Source organism: Merops nubicus, unplaced genomic scaffold, assembly GCF_000691845.1.
Source record: "Merops nubicus isolate BGI_N331 unplaced genomic scaffold, ASM69184v1 scaffold7416, whole genome shotgun sequence".
Taxonomy (NCBI): Eukaryota; Metazoa; Chordata; class Aves; order Coraciiformes; family Meropidae; genus Merops; species Merops nubicus.
The window spans coordinates 3,782-18,931 of record NW_008615566.1 but is presented as its reverse complement, the minus strand read 5'-3'; the positions used below and the strand labels follow the sequence as shown (position 1 = coordinate 18,931).

At 43.0% G+C, this 15,150-nt stretch overlaps 2 protein-coding genes across 2 annotated transcripts; one reads left to right on the top strand and one right to left on the bottom strand.

Moving 5' to 3' along the window:
* Positions 1–187: 187 nt before the first annotated feature.
* SMEK2 (SMEK homolog 2, suppressor of mek1 (Dictyostelium)) lies at positions 188–2,474 on the top strand (the record flags this gene model as incomplete). Its single annotated transcript, XM_008942555.1, has 3 exons — positions 188–372; positions 1,318–1,520; positions 2,142–2,474. Coding segments are annotated over 3 exons (484 nt in total), but the record flags the coding sequence as incomplete, so codon positions are not given.
* Positions 2,475–5,437: 2,963 nt separating this feature from the next.
* CFAP36 (cilia and flagella associated protein 36) lies at positions 5,438–14,386 on the bottom strand (the record flags this gene model as incomplete). The annotated part of the gene is made up of 9 exons (XM_008942554.1): positions 5,438–5,524; positions 6,529–6,681; positions 7,071–7,240; positions 9,398–9,524; positions 11,112–11,163; positions 11,474–11,561; positions 12,598–12,712; positions 13,305–13,406; positions 14,322–14,386. Coding segments are annotated over 9 exons (959 nt in total), but the record flags the coding sequence as incomplete, so codon positions are not given.
* Positions 14,387–15,150: the final 764 nt, after the last annotated feature.

Here is a 15,150-nt window from a genome sequence, read left to right as displayed (position 1 = left end):
TCTTCTGTCCCTGAGTTAGGGTTCTGCTGAGGTCCTGCTGAGGCTCACACTGGCAGTGGAGCTGGGATGCAGCTGGACTCTCCTCAGACACACTGAATCCACCTGAAAGCCTCAGGAGCCATCTCTGATCCTGGTGGAGTGTGAGTGAGCAGCAAAACTGGAATCACTTGTCGTGTGTCTCTTACAGTGTCCCATCTATATTGCGTAGCAATAGATTTCGCAGAGATGCCAGAGCCTTGGAGGAGGATGAAGAAATGTGGTTCAATGAGGATGAAGAGGAAGAAGGTGAAGCTGTTGTACCTCCAGTTGAGAAGTCAAAACAGGAGGATGATTTTCCAGATAGCTATGAAAAATTTATGGAAACTAAAAAAGGTATTTACTCAGTTTTCATCCTGTTGGCACTGGAAGTGTTTGTTCTGTGCCAGATATGGGGAATGTTGTGTCAGCAAACGAGTTGCTTGTGCTTGGTCTCATAAGCAGGAGTAGGATATTCCTTGTCATTGGGTAATGAGTTCCTAACATGGCTTTGCAAGCTTGTTTAGGGTTAAATTAGCACCTTGAATCCTGGGGTCAGTTTGGGCCCCTCAGAGAAGGCCCTTGAGGGGCTGGAGCGTGGCCAGAGAAGGGCAATGAAGCTGCTGGGGAAGGATCTAGAGCCCAAGTGTGGGGAGGAGCAGCTGAGGGAGCTGGGGGTGCTGAGCCTGGAGCAAAGGAGGCTCAGGGGAGACCTTCTGGCTCTGCACAGCTCCTGACAGGAGCCTGGAGCCAGGGGGGGGGTCGGGCTCTGCTCCCAAGGGACAAGAGATGGGACAAGAGGAAACAGCCTCAAGTTGCAGCAGGGGAGGTTGAGGTTGTACATCAAGAACGTGTTCTTCACCACAAGGGTTGCCCAGGGCAGTGGTGGAGTCCCCACCCCTGGAGGGGTTGAGATGATGTGGTGCTGAGGGACATGGTTTAGTGGTGACCCTGCAGTGCTGGGTTCATGGTTGGACTTGATGATCTTAAAGGTCTCTCCCAACCTCAATGATTCTGTGATTCTAGAATGATGAGCTCAGTGCTCTAAGTGCACACCTGGTTTAAGTGATGTTCAGAGGCAGAACTGGACAGGTGCTGGGTGAGCCATGTCCTGTGTCCCCAGCATCTGTGCCAGGCTTGGTCTCAGTGCTGCCATGCTTTGGGTGAGGGCAGTGGCTGAGCTGTTCTTTTATGCTGAATTAAAATAAAGCAAGCAGCTCTTGCCCTGTGATGGTGCTGTGATGTGGGTTGTCCTCCATGGTGTACAGCTGATACTTAAGTATGAAAATGTTTGTCCCTCAGCTAAGGAGAGTGAAGACAAAGAGAATCTTCCAAAAAGGACTTCTGCTGGGGGATTCAAATTCACTTTTTCCCACTCAGCCAGCGCAGCCAATGGTGCAAACAGTGCAAACAGCAAATCCGTGGCAGCTCAGACACCACCGGCGAGCTCCAACGGCTCCTCCTCCAAGAGCACGACCCTGACCACGGCGGTGGCGGCCACGAAGGTGGGAGAGCTGGGAGGACAGCTGCTGTCCTTGCCTGGGGCAGTGGAGCACTGTTAGGAGGCTTTACCCGTTGTCCTGTGGTAAGGTCGGCGTTAGTCTGCAGCCTGGGTGTCCTGAGGTGTCAGTTCATCCTGAGCTCTGCCTAGTGGAACCTTCGCTGGTTTGGGAAGGGTTTCAGGAAGTATCGGGTGGGACTGGAGCCTCTGGGTGATCTGGTGGGTACAGCTTAGTCTCACATCTTCTGCCTGATGGAACTGCTCCCACTCCTCAGCTTCAACTGTCCAGTTGCTGCTCTGCATGTGGTAGGCATACAAGATAGGTTTTTCCTGAACTATTTAGTGCCCCCCTGCTGGGGAATGAGTGTTCTGAAGCAGGTGCCATGCCCTAGGTCATCCTTCTGAGGCCAGATCCAGAGAGGAGAGGCAGTCCCAGCACTTTTTTTAACCTTGAGGTTCAAAAAATTCTCAAGATGAGCATTTGAATGCAAAAGGCATCACCAGGAAGCCTTTGCTGCAGGCTGCTGTGTCCAGATGGGTGGGCTGGGGGTTAGGTGCTAAAATTGCCCATTCCTGGGTATTTTTTTCAATGTGAGATTTTCTTTCTGTGTTTTTAAATCAACAGGGAAGTCTAGTTGGCCTAGTGGATTATCCTGATGATGAAGATGATGACGAAGAGGAGGAGACATCTCCAAGGAAAAGACCTCGTCTGGGTTCATAAATGAAACCAAAACTCTGGAATAAAAACTTTATTACGGGGTTTCAAATGCTGCAACTGTTTTAAGAGCTAAAAAGGATCTGATTCAGAAAGCTGTCTCCCACGAGTATGTAAGATAATACAAGGAGTAGCAAAAGAAACTCAGTGTACCAGCTAGAAAGGGTTAGTTCTGTAAACACACGGCTTCCAAGGAACTTAATGTCTTTCTAGTAAGTAAGGAGTCTGCATTCAGGCTGTCAAAAAAAAAAAAAAAAAAAAGAAAAAAAATTAAAAAAAAAAATGGGTTAGTATTCACAGAACCTGGATGATGGCTTCTCAGCAGGACAGTCTCAGGTGTGGGGAGGGCAGGGGGAGGGAGAGGTATGGTAAACACTTTTTAAAAAATATTGCAGGGTTTCCCCAGTGTTTAACAGAACTAGGAAAAAAAAAAAAAATAATAATTTAAGCTTAAATTTTGAACCCAGTAATCTTAATTTTGTAACGGTGCTGTCAGTTGTGTTCTTTTAGCAATGCCTCTTTTAAGAAGATTTTAAGGGAAAACTAGCTCGGTTTGCATCCGAACAATCGGGGTTTGGGGACCACTGCTCCCCGAGGGCCCGGCACTGCTCCCGGGCACAGGGAGCTCAGGCTGCACGCTCGGCTGGTGGAAACAGTCAAAACCAGGTTTCCATCTGTGTTTTTCAAGAGGAGGAGACGGACGCTGGATTCAGAGTGGGTGGGTTTGCTTCTTGTTCCCTTCGACAGCCAGCGACGTCTGCGCCCAGGAGCGAGGGGCTCCGCCGCGGCAGAGCCCGCTGAAGGAGCTGCCTCTTCCCCAGCAGCCCAGCTCCCTGCCCGCCAGGCTGCGGGGGCCTCGTGGAGGTGGGAGTGAGAAACACTAACGGGCTGTTTTCCTGGCGATGAATCGAGCGGCGTTTTCAACACCAAAGTCACTTTGGAGCAAGAGGGAATTGTTCCGAGCCGTGCGCTGGGCTGTGAGGCAAATGGACGAGCAGCACCTGAATCCGGGTGTCGGGCAGAAGCTGCTTTTTTACAAACAATAAAAGCACATTCCACGTAGTCAACTGCGACAGAAAGAGGCGAGTTGGTGGCGAGGTGACAGAGGCAAACAGTCCAGGTTTTATTTTCCAGAGCAGCGAGTGAACTGTAAATATTTTAATGTTAGTTTGCCCATACGTGATCTAAGATCATGATGAAGTGAGAGGAAATTAATGTGTCAGAAATGTTCGAGTATGAAACCAGCTGCAATCCACCACATAGATCACTCTTGTAATATGTGTTATGGGTCCATTTCTCCTGGAATAGTTTAAACTGAAGCAGTTTCTCTGTTTTGGAGATTTTTGTAGTTAATTTTGATTTTAGCTATTGTTTGAAAAAAGATGGGCTGTCTGTGTAGATACGAAGTATAGTTTTTTCCATAAAACAGAAGTTTATTTTGTATTAAAAATACCACTGTACTTGTTTTACACCATTTGTATACATGTGGTGATATTAATGCTGAACTGTAAAATTCAGGAATTAAAATGTGACCCTGTAATTCCATAATTACTGCTTGGGTTTGGTTTGTTGTACATGGTAAGTAAACTCAGATTTATACTTGTGGCCATTTTAGAACAGTTTTTAAGATTAGTTATCCGTGAGGTTTGAGAAATAACTCTATACCACTAGCTGGAATCCCAGAGGGAACGTGCAGTCCTGGTGGGTGACGGTGGCTGTGTGAGGACCTGGGGACAGCAGTGCCACCCTTTGTGGGCTCCAGGCGACCAAGATTGGGCTGGCTCCTTGTCTTCCACCCGTGTGCTGAAAGGCCCCGTTGGCTCGGCACGCGGGGGCGGCGTTTGCTGGAGCTGGAGCTGCTGTGGTGGTCCCGTGCTCGCTCTGCTGCCAGCCATCACCTGGGTTCCCTCCCCACCAGGCTTCTCCTCCATCAGTGACAACGATGGACCTGCCCCAGCGCCAGCCTCGCGACTCGGCGGCAGTCTGCAGTCGGTGCCTTCGCCAGCCTGAGGCTGAACAATCCCGTCGTCGGCCCAGTTCTCCTCAAACCACGTCCTCCGAGGGTCTCCAACAAGCGTGTGAGTCCTTGCTCTGTCCCCCACCACCCCAGCTCTTCCCTGAAGTACTGTCAGGAGCTTTAAAAATACATTCAGACCAACAGGAGGGGTTTTTTTTCAGCAAAGCCAAGAATGTCGTTCATTTTTACAGTTCCTAGAAAAAGACTGTGTTAAGTGGCATTAGATGTCCCGTTGTAAATCAGAGTAAGCAAAAGTCCCTGTAGAAGGTGACACGCAGCATTCTTTAACTGCCTCTTGTCACCGTGGGGCTCTCGCCCTGTTGACTGACCTGGGGGGTTCTGCTGGTGGGCAGCCATGTTCCTGTGCCTGGGGCCCCTCCACGACCACTCTGGAGAAGAGCCCAGCATCTGCCAACGTGTATCGCTCATAAATGCTATTTTAATAAAAAGCTACGTGAAACCTGCCCGGGTTGGGGTTTTCTTCCTGCCAGTTCCCCTTGCAGTCAGCTATGGGATGGTGTGGTGCAACGACCATCCTCTCCCAGCTCCAGTTTAAGTCTGTAAACAAGATTTTAAAATACTGCTGCTTTGAATTGCTCAGGACATCCCCAGCTTTATACTTTGCAACTAAAGCAGTGACTTCTACTTAAAGAATTTGACTTAAGGAATGATAAACTGCCCCAAAAGTATGTAAAAAAAGGTAATCCAGAGTTAGCAGGTCAGCATCTTGACTTCACTGTTTCTCAAAAAGATGCTCATAGCTGTACTTCCCTGTGAAATCAGACTTCATTACATTGCACAGCTGAAAAATAGGGATTTGTTTTAATATTCTAACAAAAGGAACAAAGTGCTGTCATTTTAAAAATAAAGTTAGACATTTCCAGCTCGTGGGAATGGTTCCAGCAGCTCTCGGCTGCCTCCCTAGGGTTAGGGTGAGGTGGCTGAGGGCAGCCCCTGAGCAAACCTGCCTGATGTGCAGCCCAGGGAGCTTCCAGCACCCTGGATAATGAAGTGGGTTTAGTGTTTTTCAGCATAACTTCAAATATTTATATATCAAGTACCGAGTTGCTTGTCTGAAAGTTCTAAAACTAAGTGTAATGCTGGAAAACAAATCCAGTCACTTCTGGATCATATAATTTATTCTAAAAACATACTCGTGTTCTTGGCGTCTGCAATGAGCTGCTTACAACTACCGCTTGTTAATGACTTCTTCTTTCAGTTTTTCTGCAAGCATCCTCCTCTTCTGTAGCAACCTTTGCTTCTCTTCTGACATTTCCTAAGAAGAAAAGGGAAAAACCACTGTGATAAATTGCTCTGTAAGGAAAAGTAAGGGCTTTTTTCTGTTTAAAACATAGGAGTGATCACATTGTTTTGTGTGGGTTTTAAGGTCTTTTACTACTTTCTTCATTTGTGCTGAGAATTTTCAAGCATTTCTTTTTCATATAAACATAGACCTATTTGTGGTACATGCATTAAGTTGACAGGAACACTGATTAACAAAAAAAAAAAGTTGTTTTCTTAATAAAGACCTCTCTATTGTTATGGATTTATCCTGCCATAGGATTCTGGGCTTTTTCATGCCCATACTTTCTTTCCCTGGTAAGATTTGCTTCTTTTTTCCCCAAACTGGATTTTTCTATCATCCCCACAGTGCCAGGATTTTTGATTTTAGCACTTAAAAGTCAATGAATGTATCTGTTAATCCCCCATGTCCCTGAGCAGAGAACAGGCTCTGGGCAATGTGAGACCTCAAGGGGAGGGCTAACTGCCCCCTGTGCCCCTCCAGCAGCACCCCACACTCCTCCTGCCCTTCTCTAACATTACACTTTGCCAGAGAAAAATGTTTTTCTCATTTCAGCTGGAATTGAAAAAATCCCAGAGATTTAAGCAAGCCCAACCAGTAAGTCACAGCTAAGAAGAAAAAGCATTTCAGCTGTTCATGAACTCAAGTTAATCATAAAAAGCCCAACCAGTAAGTCACAGCTAAGGAGAAAAATCAGCATTTTAGCTGTTCATAAAATCAAGTTCATCATAAGGATTTGATCCTGAGGCAAAATAATAATTAATGATCACTGCAACTTCTAGTCTGTAAGCTTCTGCAAAAACTGCAACTTGAAAATACTTCTCTACTTCCCCCACTTGTCCTTTTTTTATCCTGCTACAACCCTAGCAGCAACACTGCTACCTTCAGTGAAATGATCCGTGGTTTGGTTTTTGTTGTTTTGTTGTTTTTTTTTTTCAGAAAGTGGTCAGGATGATTAAAATGTTTGACTCCTTCACCTCTTTGGGAGACGACTCCTCCTTCTGCTCAGTGTTTGTTGGCAACAGGACATTATTTCTTGACTCCTTCTTTGCAGCCATCAGCAGGTCTCGTTTTTTCTTTAGGTATTCCTCTCGTTGCTTCAGCTGCTGTTCTTCAACTTCTGAGAAATTCTGTAATTTTATTTTTTTGTTAATTAATTTTTGGTATGCATGTTATGTGTTTGTGAGATAAAAGCACTTACATCATATCTGCCTCCCAAAACTACTCGCTGAAAATCCTAATTGAGGTTTTAAGCCAGAGCTATCCACTAAGAAATTATCATGGGACAAAGGTTGAATGCTGAGTTCTGTTCTGAAACCAGAATCATGGTCTGAACTTTATGCAAGTTCAAGTGGTGAATGCCATAACACAAACCAAATCCACCTGTTTACAATAATAGAAAAGAAAAATATATTTAACTGTATTAGTCTTAAACATATATTTTAGATGTAATCCTGTTTTTTTTGCATTCTAGCTCTACACTGGGGTGTTTTTTCTTGTTGGTTTCTTTTAAACTTACTGGTCCTTTGATCCCAGCGTTTTGTGCTGTGCTTTCTGAGCCTTTCCCAGCTGACCTTTTCTTGGTGTCCTCCCTGCCCTTGGTGCAGGAGGGCTGAGGTGAGCTTGCTGGTCCTTTTTGTGGTGGCCGTACTGGTTTTAAGTCTTCCCTCACAGGTTTCTGGGATGGCTCTAAACAGTAATTTTACAGAGAAGTGTTAAGGTACAAGGACTCTCCTAAGGCCTCCAGTGAAGCTAGTGCAGGGCAAACACCTCTCCATTGTTTAAGTCAGAGCAAGTAGTAAATATCTGGCTCTTCAACACTTTCTTTAGTACAGAAAATTACAAGATATATACTTGTGAAAAGGCAGGGAGAAAAGCAAGGGGAAGGAAAGTGGGAGAGGACAGAAATGTGAAACAAAGGGCACGTGGAAGAATTTGCATTTCACTGAAATATGACTGCTGCAAGTGGTGATGCTCCAAAGAGTCCTCTCCAAAGAGAAGCTCCAAAGTGCCTGTGTGTACATGCACACTCTGGGTGACCAAGCCACACTCTCTTCACGTGGACAATGATCCCAGAGCCTTCCCCAGAGGCAGGCTGGGCCCACCCCAGCAGGTAATGTGTCCTCCTGCCCACCTGGCACAGCTCCAGAGGCAGCTCCCCACAGGTACCCAGGAAGGGAAACATCCTCCAGCCATGCTGGGGAGGCCACCTGCACCCCGAGGTGGCGAGTGTCCCCCTCACTACTGAAGTCCCCCTCCTGAGCTCTCTGTACTGCAGCAGGTTAGGTGGTCCAAGTATGGGAGGAATGGGTTGGCAAGCTCTCATCTGTGAACTATTTGTAGGCAGGTCACCAAAGTGAAATTAAGAAAATTAAGGCAACTACCATCCTATTTAAATGTATTATATAGTGGGAAAGTCAAAGGGCTCCACAAACTGAAATCTTGGGTCTTGAGGTGAAGGAAATAGCAAAAGATAATAACACCACTGTGTATGTGAAGGAAGGGGAATGTGCAGCAGGCTGGAGGGAAGGGAAAGAACAATGGAAAATAGTTCTTCCTGTCCCTGACTGAGAATGGGCCCAGGGAAGGGCCGTGCTGCCACGAGGTGTGGGGCTCCTCCCTGTGCCTGGGTCAGGAAAGGCAAACTGCCCTGTTCTTGGGAGCACAAGCTGGTCAGTGAGAACTCAGAGCCAGGAGCTGAGGTCTGGTGGGCTGAGCAGGTCAGGGACCAACCAAGGTGCGAGGAGAGCAGCTCTTCTGCCACACTAGAGGAGCACAAAGCTTCATTGAAAGGTTCTTGCTGTTTCTTTTCCCAGAGTTGTATCTGGCACCAAGAGGAAGCAAGTCAAGCAGAGGATGTGGTCATTATCCAAGATGAACCTTTAGCTGGGAGCCCATGCTTTGGAAATGAGCAATAACAGACTGGTTTGGAGGCTGGTCCTTGGTTCTGTGTCAGAAAGGGGTCTGGAAGATGATTCCTGGTACAGATTCTTCTGATTTTTGCCACCACTATCCAAAACCACATTTCTAAGAAGGATAAGCTGTGACAAACCTTCCTGATAGCATCTTCAGATAGCTACACTGCCACAAGATGCAAGTTCTACAAGGATGAGGACTCTGTCCTGTCTCTCCAGCACAAGATTAAGTCCCACAGGCAGAGTATTTGCTAGAAATGTGCCCTCCCCTGAGCCAGGGAAAGAGCCACTGCAGACAGACGTAGCTGAGAGGTGCCACTGCACGGTGATGCTGTGATGGAGATGCTGGAGGAACAGAAACAGGCTGGGAGAAGAGAAGAAGGAAGTGTCCCTGCTGTCCCTCTGCATGCTTCAAAGGGTGGAAGGGAGAGAAGAGTGCAAATAAATGTAATGAAAACAGCAAAAGGGAGGAAAAAAAAGATATTGAAAAGGCCAGTGACACAAGTTATTCTTTCTAAGTTTTGTAATGTGAAGAACACGAACTCAAGTCTAAGAGGGTCCTACAACCACTGCATGTTAATGGCCATCACATGAAAAAGCAAGGAGCAAGTATGGCCCAAAGGAACTACCAAGGCTAAAAGCATCCAGCCCAGGTGTCTGTGATACAAAAACCTCCAGTGGGAGCACGTACAAAAACAAGTATGAGACACAGGAAAAACAGAACTAAAGACAGCACAGACTGTTAGTTCCCCAAGTTGGAATTCTATTCTTGGAAGTGATCTGAGAATATTGTCATAAATTTTTCACAAACTCCTAAGAGAACAGTTCTCACTGAAATGCAAGCTGATTTTGAGGATCACCCAGGTATGGCTATGCACATAGATACAATGATTTGAACATAGTATCATATTCCACCTTCCCATAAAATTACCTAATGGAAATTTTGGAGTTTCTTCAGAAGCATCAGCTCCCTCAGTGGGCTCTTTAACTTTTACAGCTTCTCTTGAATCTCCTGGTAAACTGTTGGTAATGTCTGGTGATTTATGTTTATCACGTGCCTTAAATGAAAAAACCAAACAAAGCCAAGCATTACATTTCCTGGCACTCTGCTGCAGGCATTCAACTCTTAACACAAAGAAAATGCTCAAAAGAACTTGCAGTTCCAAATGTGCTGTTTATGCTACACACTGCATTGTCAAAGAGAACAAAAGCAAACTACTTATTTGGTTTTACTAATAGGAAGGTTCTTCTGGTAAGTCAGCATCTGTTATTTTAGTTCAAAACCTCCCTAATCAGCAATCAGGATTTAGAATATTAGATAAGTTGCTATTTTGTTCCACATGTGGCAAAACCCCCCTCCCCATATTATCTGTTTGTACATTTTGCCTGTGACTTCCAAGCAGATGTCTGTCTACCACAAACAGAGTAAACAGGACCAGGAGCACACACCAAAGTTACCACAGAAATGGAGAAATTCTCAGCTAAATGGAAACAACAGGTCTGGATAACCTCTGACACCACTGTTTCACTTCTGCACTAGTCTAGAAGGTCTTGACACCACAAACCACCTCTCAAAACAGTAAAGCCAGCTGGGATTGGCCCAGAAAAATGTCTGTGCTGTTCATCAACCATCATGTCAGAACAGCCCAAACATGATATCAAAATATCATGTTGTTTTACATTAAAACATTCTCTAACAAAAACTAATTATTGAACAGTAACTACGACCTTCTCTGTCCAGCTGGACTGGATTGGGGCCTCCATGATCTGCCTTGTTTAGCAAGAATATTAATACTCTTGGTGGTCTGTAAAGATCTGGATAAGCCTGCATCTCAATACAACTTGAAAGCTCAGTTTCCTGGTGGTTTTGAAAGAAATCCAGCAGCACAGGTGACTCACTTCCTGGAACCTACCACTGCAATGGGAAGGAACTGTTTTGCCACCACTGTTCCACAGTGCCAGGCACTGGGGAGCCATTTCTGGCTGTTTTCCCCATGAAGGGGAGGTGCACTGCCAGCATTCCACTGGAGCACATTTCAGCTTCAGTTTTTCTCAGTTGCAGAATGTCTGGCAATTTAGCCAGTCCCTCTTTACATTCAGTTAGCTTTCTATGGGGTTTACTCTGAGGGAGACCAAGTGATGTCTAACCTGGAGAGGATTTCTGGATCCTGGTGATTGGGTTCTGGCAGCACTGTGCAGACTTAGTGAATAACTACACTATCTATGAAGTGAGCCTTAAAATTCCTGAAGGATTATGAATGCTGTAATCTTTAAGGAGCTTACACTTAGAAGTCTCTTTGATCTTGACAATATTAGTAATGCAGATGTTCTCTGGATCTGAAAGGTTGACATCCATTGCCAGGGCTTTAGAATTCAGACCCTGGAGTGGGAATATGCTTCTCATGTCAGCTTCACCAAAAGACTGACAGCTAATGGTCATGTACAGCACCAGTGTCATCAAGGGAAGATACAAACACCAGAGTGGACCTTTCAGAAAGCAGTGTCAGTAAGTCCTTGTGACAGAGCTTTTCTTTGCTTAGCATGGCACACGTTGTCTTAAAGCCACAGAGTGGACACCCAGGACAGCAATATCAAAGTACCTCTTAATCACCAGTGTAACTCATCTGGAAAGGTCAGATACTCACTTCTTCAGCCCTTTTCCTTTCTTGCTCTATTTCATACTCTTCTTTTGATTTCCTGTAACAGAAAATAGGAGTAAATACTCAAGACACCTTTAGTAACAGTGTCAAATATTTGAGGACTATCAAAAAATTACAAGATAACACAAATTTTCATGTCCAAAATCCTTCCATTATTTAAATGAAAATGCAGTCTTAATAGAAATAAATAATTATGATAAACATAGAGAACCCACCATCCTCAGTCTATCGTTCCCTGTGTTTTGTAAGTTGAGGGAAGTTTCCTGGGAAAGGCTGGAAGAGGGTCCTACATACCCTTATATTTTATTTTAAAACAACATACTAAGCAGGGCTGAGTCATTTTTTACCTTAGAACCTCCCTCAGTATTTTCATTTCTTCTTGTTCAATTTCACTGAACACATCAGAGCCCTCTGTCAAACAGTCAGGCAATACACCTGCAAAAATAAAATAGCAAAATTTATGCATTACTCTAAAGACAAATATTTTGTACTCCATTTGGCATCCTCCTTCAGGCAGAGAGGAGAAAGGGGAAAAAAAAACAACACAACATGTAATTCTTCCTCTCTGTAACTGTTTCCAAAAAGACTCTAGACCTTGGGCATCAAGTGGCTAGTCACAAAAATGCAAAAGTTTCTGAGCTATGGAAGTTTTGCCATCTCAGGGTAGAGCATAAGCCATACTCTGCATTGACCATGATATGTCATTCCCTATACTGCAATTCAGCTGTGGCTGACTTAACCATTTGCAAATTTAGCTGTTATATGATGCTTGAAATTTAAAAATCATTCTCTGAAAAAAAATATGCATGCAGTAAGAAGGAAAAACAAGATAGTAAAACTGAAGACATAGAAGAAAGGAGTGGGTAGATGAAAATCCTTTTCAGAAACATTGACAGAGCACAGCAGTGTTGGGTGTCAGTGATTTTCTCTGCTTTAAAAGCATATATGTATCAGCATGATGAGGGCCATTCTTCCTTCTGTATTTATCTACATTCTCCTTTCTGTATTTATCTACATTCTGCTTTCTAGAGGGATTTTTTCACATGGAGCTGTGCAGTGTGATCTGCAAAGCAAGCACAGCAGAGAGCACAGCATCACTGCTGTACAAGCAGCATAATTCCAAGTATCCCTATTGTCATTGTTGATGAACTGATGTAATTGTTTAACACCCAAAATGACCACCAGAATTCTTTAAAAAAAAATTAAAATTCAACATTTCACAGAAAAATTTAGCCAGGAAAAAAGAACCAAGAAAAATCTGATAACTTAAAAAGGAATCCAGACATTTCTCCCTAAGAGTACAAGCCAAGGACTAAGTCTTGAAATCCTCATCCCAGTGAAATGAAGTGCATGCTCTCCAGTAACATGAGGTGGAACTGAACCACTCTTCTATATGCACTTCTGCACGTGGTTCTCCAAAGACCAGCACAAAGATGCAGAGAGGTGAAGCCCTGCATGTACCACTGCTTACCGTTCCTTTCCTTAATGATTCTAATAGCTTGCAATTGCATCTCAATATTTTTCTGTACCATCATTTTTTTAAATAGTCTAAAGTCTTCTGCTGCCAACACAGTTTGCAAAATGGCCTGTGGGAGGGAAGATATGCACACAGTTAAAACCTTAGAGAAGTCAGAACCATCTCAGTTTGCCCAAACTGACAAGATTGCAATTCTGTGGAGCATGTTTTTAATAATTATATTTAATTTTCCTATCTGTCTAGTTTTCCAGCCATACAAGTTGAGCTGGTCACAAAAAGAGCTGGATGGTTTAAGTCTTTAGACCAACATGTCTACAACATTATCACAAAACCTGAGGAGCTCCCCACTGTAAGTTTACAACTGTAATTTGACTCCCTGGAGTGTCTGTTGTTTTAATCTTTGTCTGCTACTGTAAATAAACTGAAGACTAAGGTAAAGCTGACAAATAGACACCCTAAGCTTAGATGTTTTAGAAAATACAAAGCATGGAAGATAAATCTCAGAAAGGTCTGACACAACTATCTGTCATTATTAGGTGCATTTTTCCTGGTCAAAGTCCATAATAGAAACAAAGACATTATGTTTTAGAAAATTACAGTTTTAACAAGAAAACGTCAAAGTTTTATCTCAACCCTGCTATATAGTGGAAATAGAAAGCTAAAAATTAAATCTCTATGTTCCTAAACAAAGGAAACTTTACCTGTGAAGTGTGTGTCCTTGCAAGAGGAGATGAAAACGCTTCTTGAAATTTCTCTTCATTAATTCCAACTTCTTTAAGATAGTCTTCTAATAATTTTTCCACCTGTAAGAAAGTATAACCCTTACTTTCTAAGAGCTTTATCCCCTAAGAATCATTTGAATTTTTTTCATAACTGTGTGGGTTTTTTTCTGCTGGCTTTTTAAAGTTCCCAGGGAAAATCCCTGCAATAGTAGAACTCTTCTGATGATGTATTTCTGATATTTCAGGCTTTATTTACTTTCATGAACTGTTCAGAATAAGCATTTTTATTGCTATGTTTGATCCCACTTTCAGTTTAACTTCTCCAATTTCCAAGAATCTCACTTCTCTACTTTTTCCCCAGATTCCTGGCTAGTATTTTTTGTCCTTTTTAGCCCTGTAGGTGAAAGGCTTTTTACCACTCTGTGTGCCTGAGATCCTTTAGGATCAGAGCAAAAATGGACATTGGTCTGTATTTATTCCATTGATGCTTTTTAACATCAAGTGTTACCAAGTCTTGATACCAAAAAAAACAAAATAAATTTCAAAATCTGCATGTTTTAGTTTATAGGTAATTTAAGAATGTTTCAAAAACCTGCATTTTTTTTTTCAATTAATTGAAAGTTAGTTCAAAGCATTTACCACTGGTGAACAAAATACACATCAAAACATGTTCTCAGACATTCTGCCATTTTATCTTGACAGAAAATATGAATATTATCAAGCCTATAAGTTCAGTACTTTAGCTAACAGATAGATTCATGATGAAAAATACACAGTGTAAGATTGTGTGTGAGTTTCTTTTCTGCATATCTAGTGTTTAAGCATAAAAATGCATATAACTGTGACTCAAAGGATTTCTAAGTAACACTTGTAACAGGCAATATTCTAAAATTATAAGTAACACAGGTAACACAACCAGAAGTTCATCTAAATACTGCTTGAACAGTTTAAGTTACATTTCTCAGAAGTTTAGCCCAAATTGGGAATAATGCTCACCAGAGCTTGGTACTCTTGGTAGATTTCTGTATAAGACAACTTGCTTTCTTCTTCATCGTCAAAAACTGTGGGGAAAAAAATCCAAACATACACACATTTTGAAGCTAGCATGCATACCACAAATTAACTCATGCCATAAAGAGAAAGATTAACTTTTACATGTAATGTGTTTGATCATATGAAACTATAGGCCATGACTGACAATAATAATGCATTTTTCCACACGTTCAAGCCTAAGCATGCACTTTTTGTAATTTAATGTAATTAAATTTCATCATTTAATACCAGAGAAAATGTATCTTCAAAATAGAAGCAGATTTCTAAGCCAGCTGAAGATTCAGCAGATCCACACACTAAAAATGCCATTCTCCATGAGGAGCCAGGGTGATGCAGGGAAATGAGACCCTGCCTGCAGAAAAACAGGTAACCCCAAAGAGGAAATCTGCTGCAGGTAAGTAATTTCTTAATCATAGCTATCCCAATTTAGACAAAATGGGCATCTGTATAGTATAGGCCATATTAATCATATTCATATAAATTCCTATTAAGAACTCTTGGCTGGAAATATCAAGCTGACAATTTCTACGCTGCAGAACAGATGGAAGAAGCAGAAAATAAGAGAAACTGAAAACTAGGCTGTAAAGGGGGTTTGATTTCCATTTTTTTTTTGTGTCAAGAACGAAGAGAGGTAATGTAAAACCTGGCAATTAGAGCAGAGGCTTAGAAATAAGACTTCTCAATCCCCTTCCAGATTAGCCACTGTACGCTGGACAAGTCGCTTCCCACGTGCGTGCTTTGAAGTCATCTGAAGAAGGGGAATTCTGCCTGA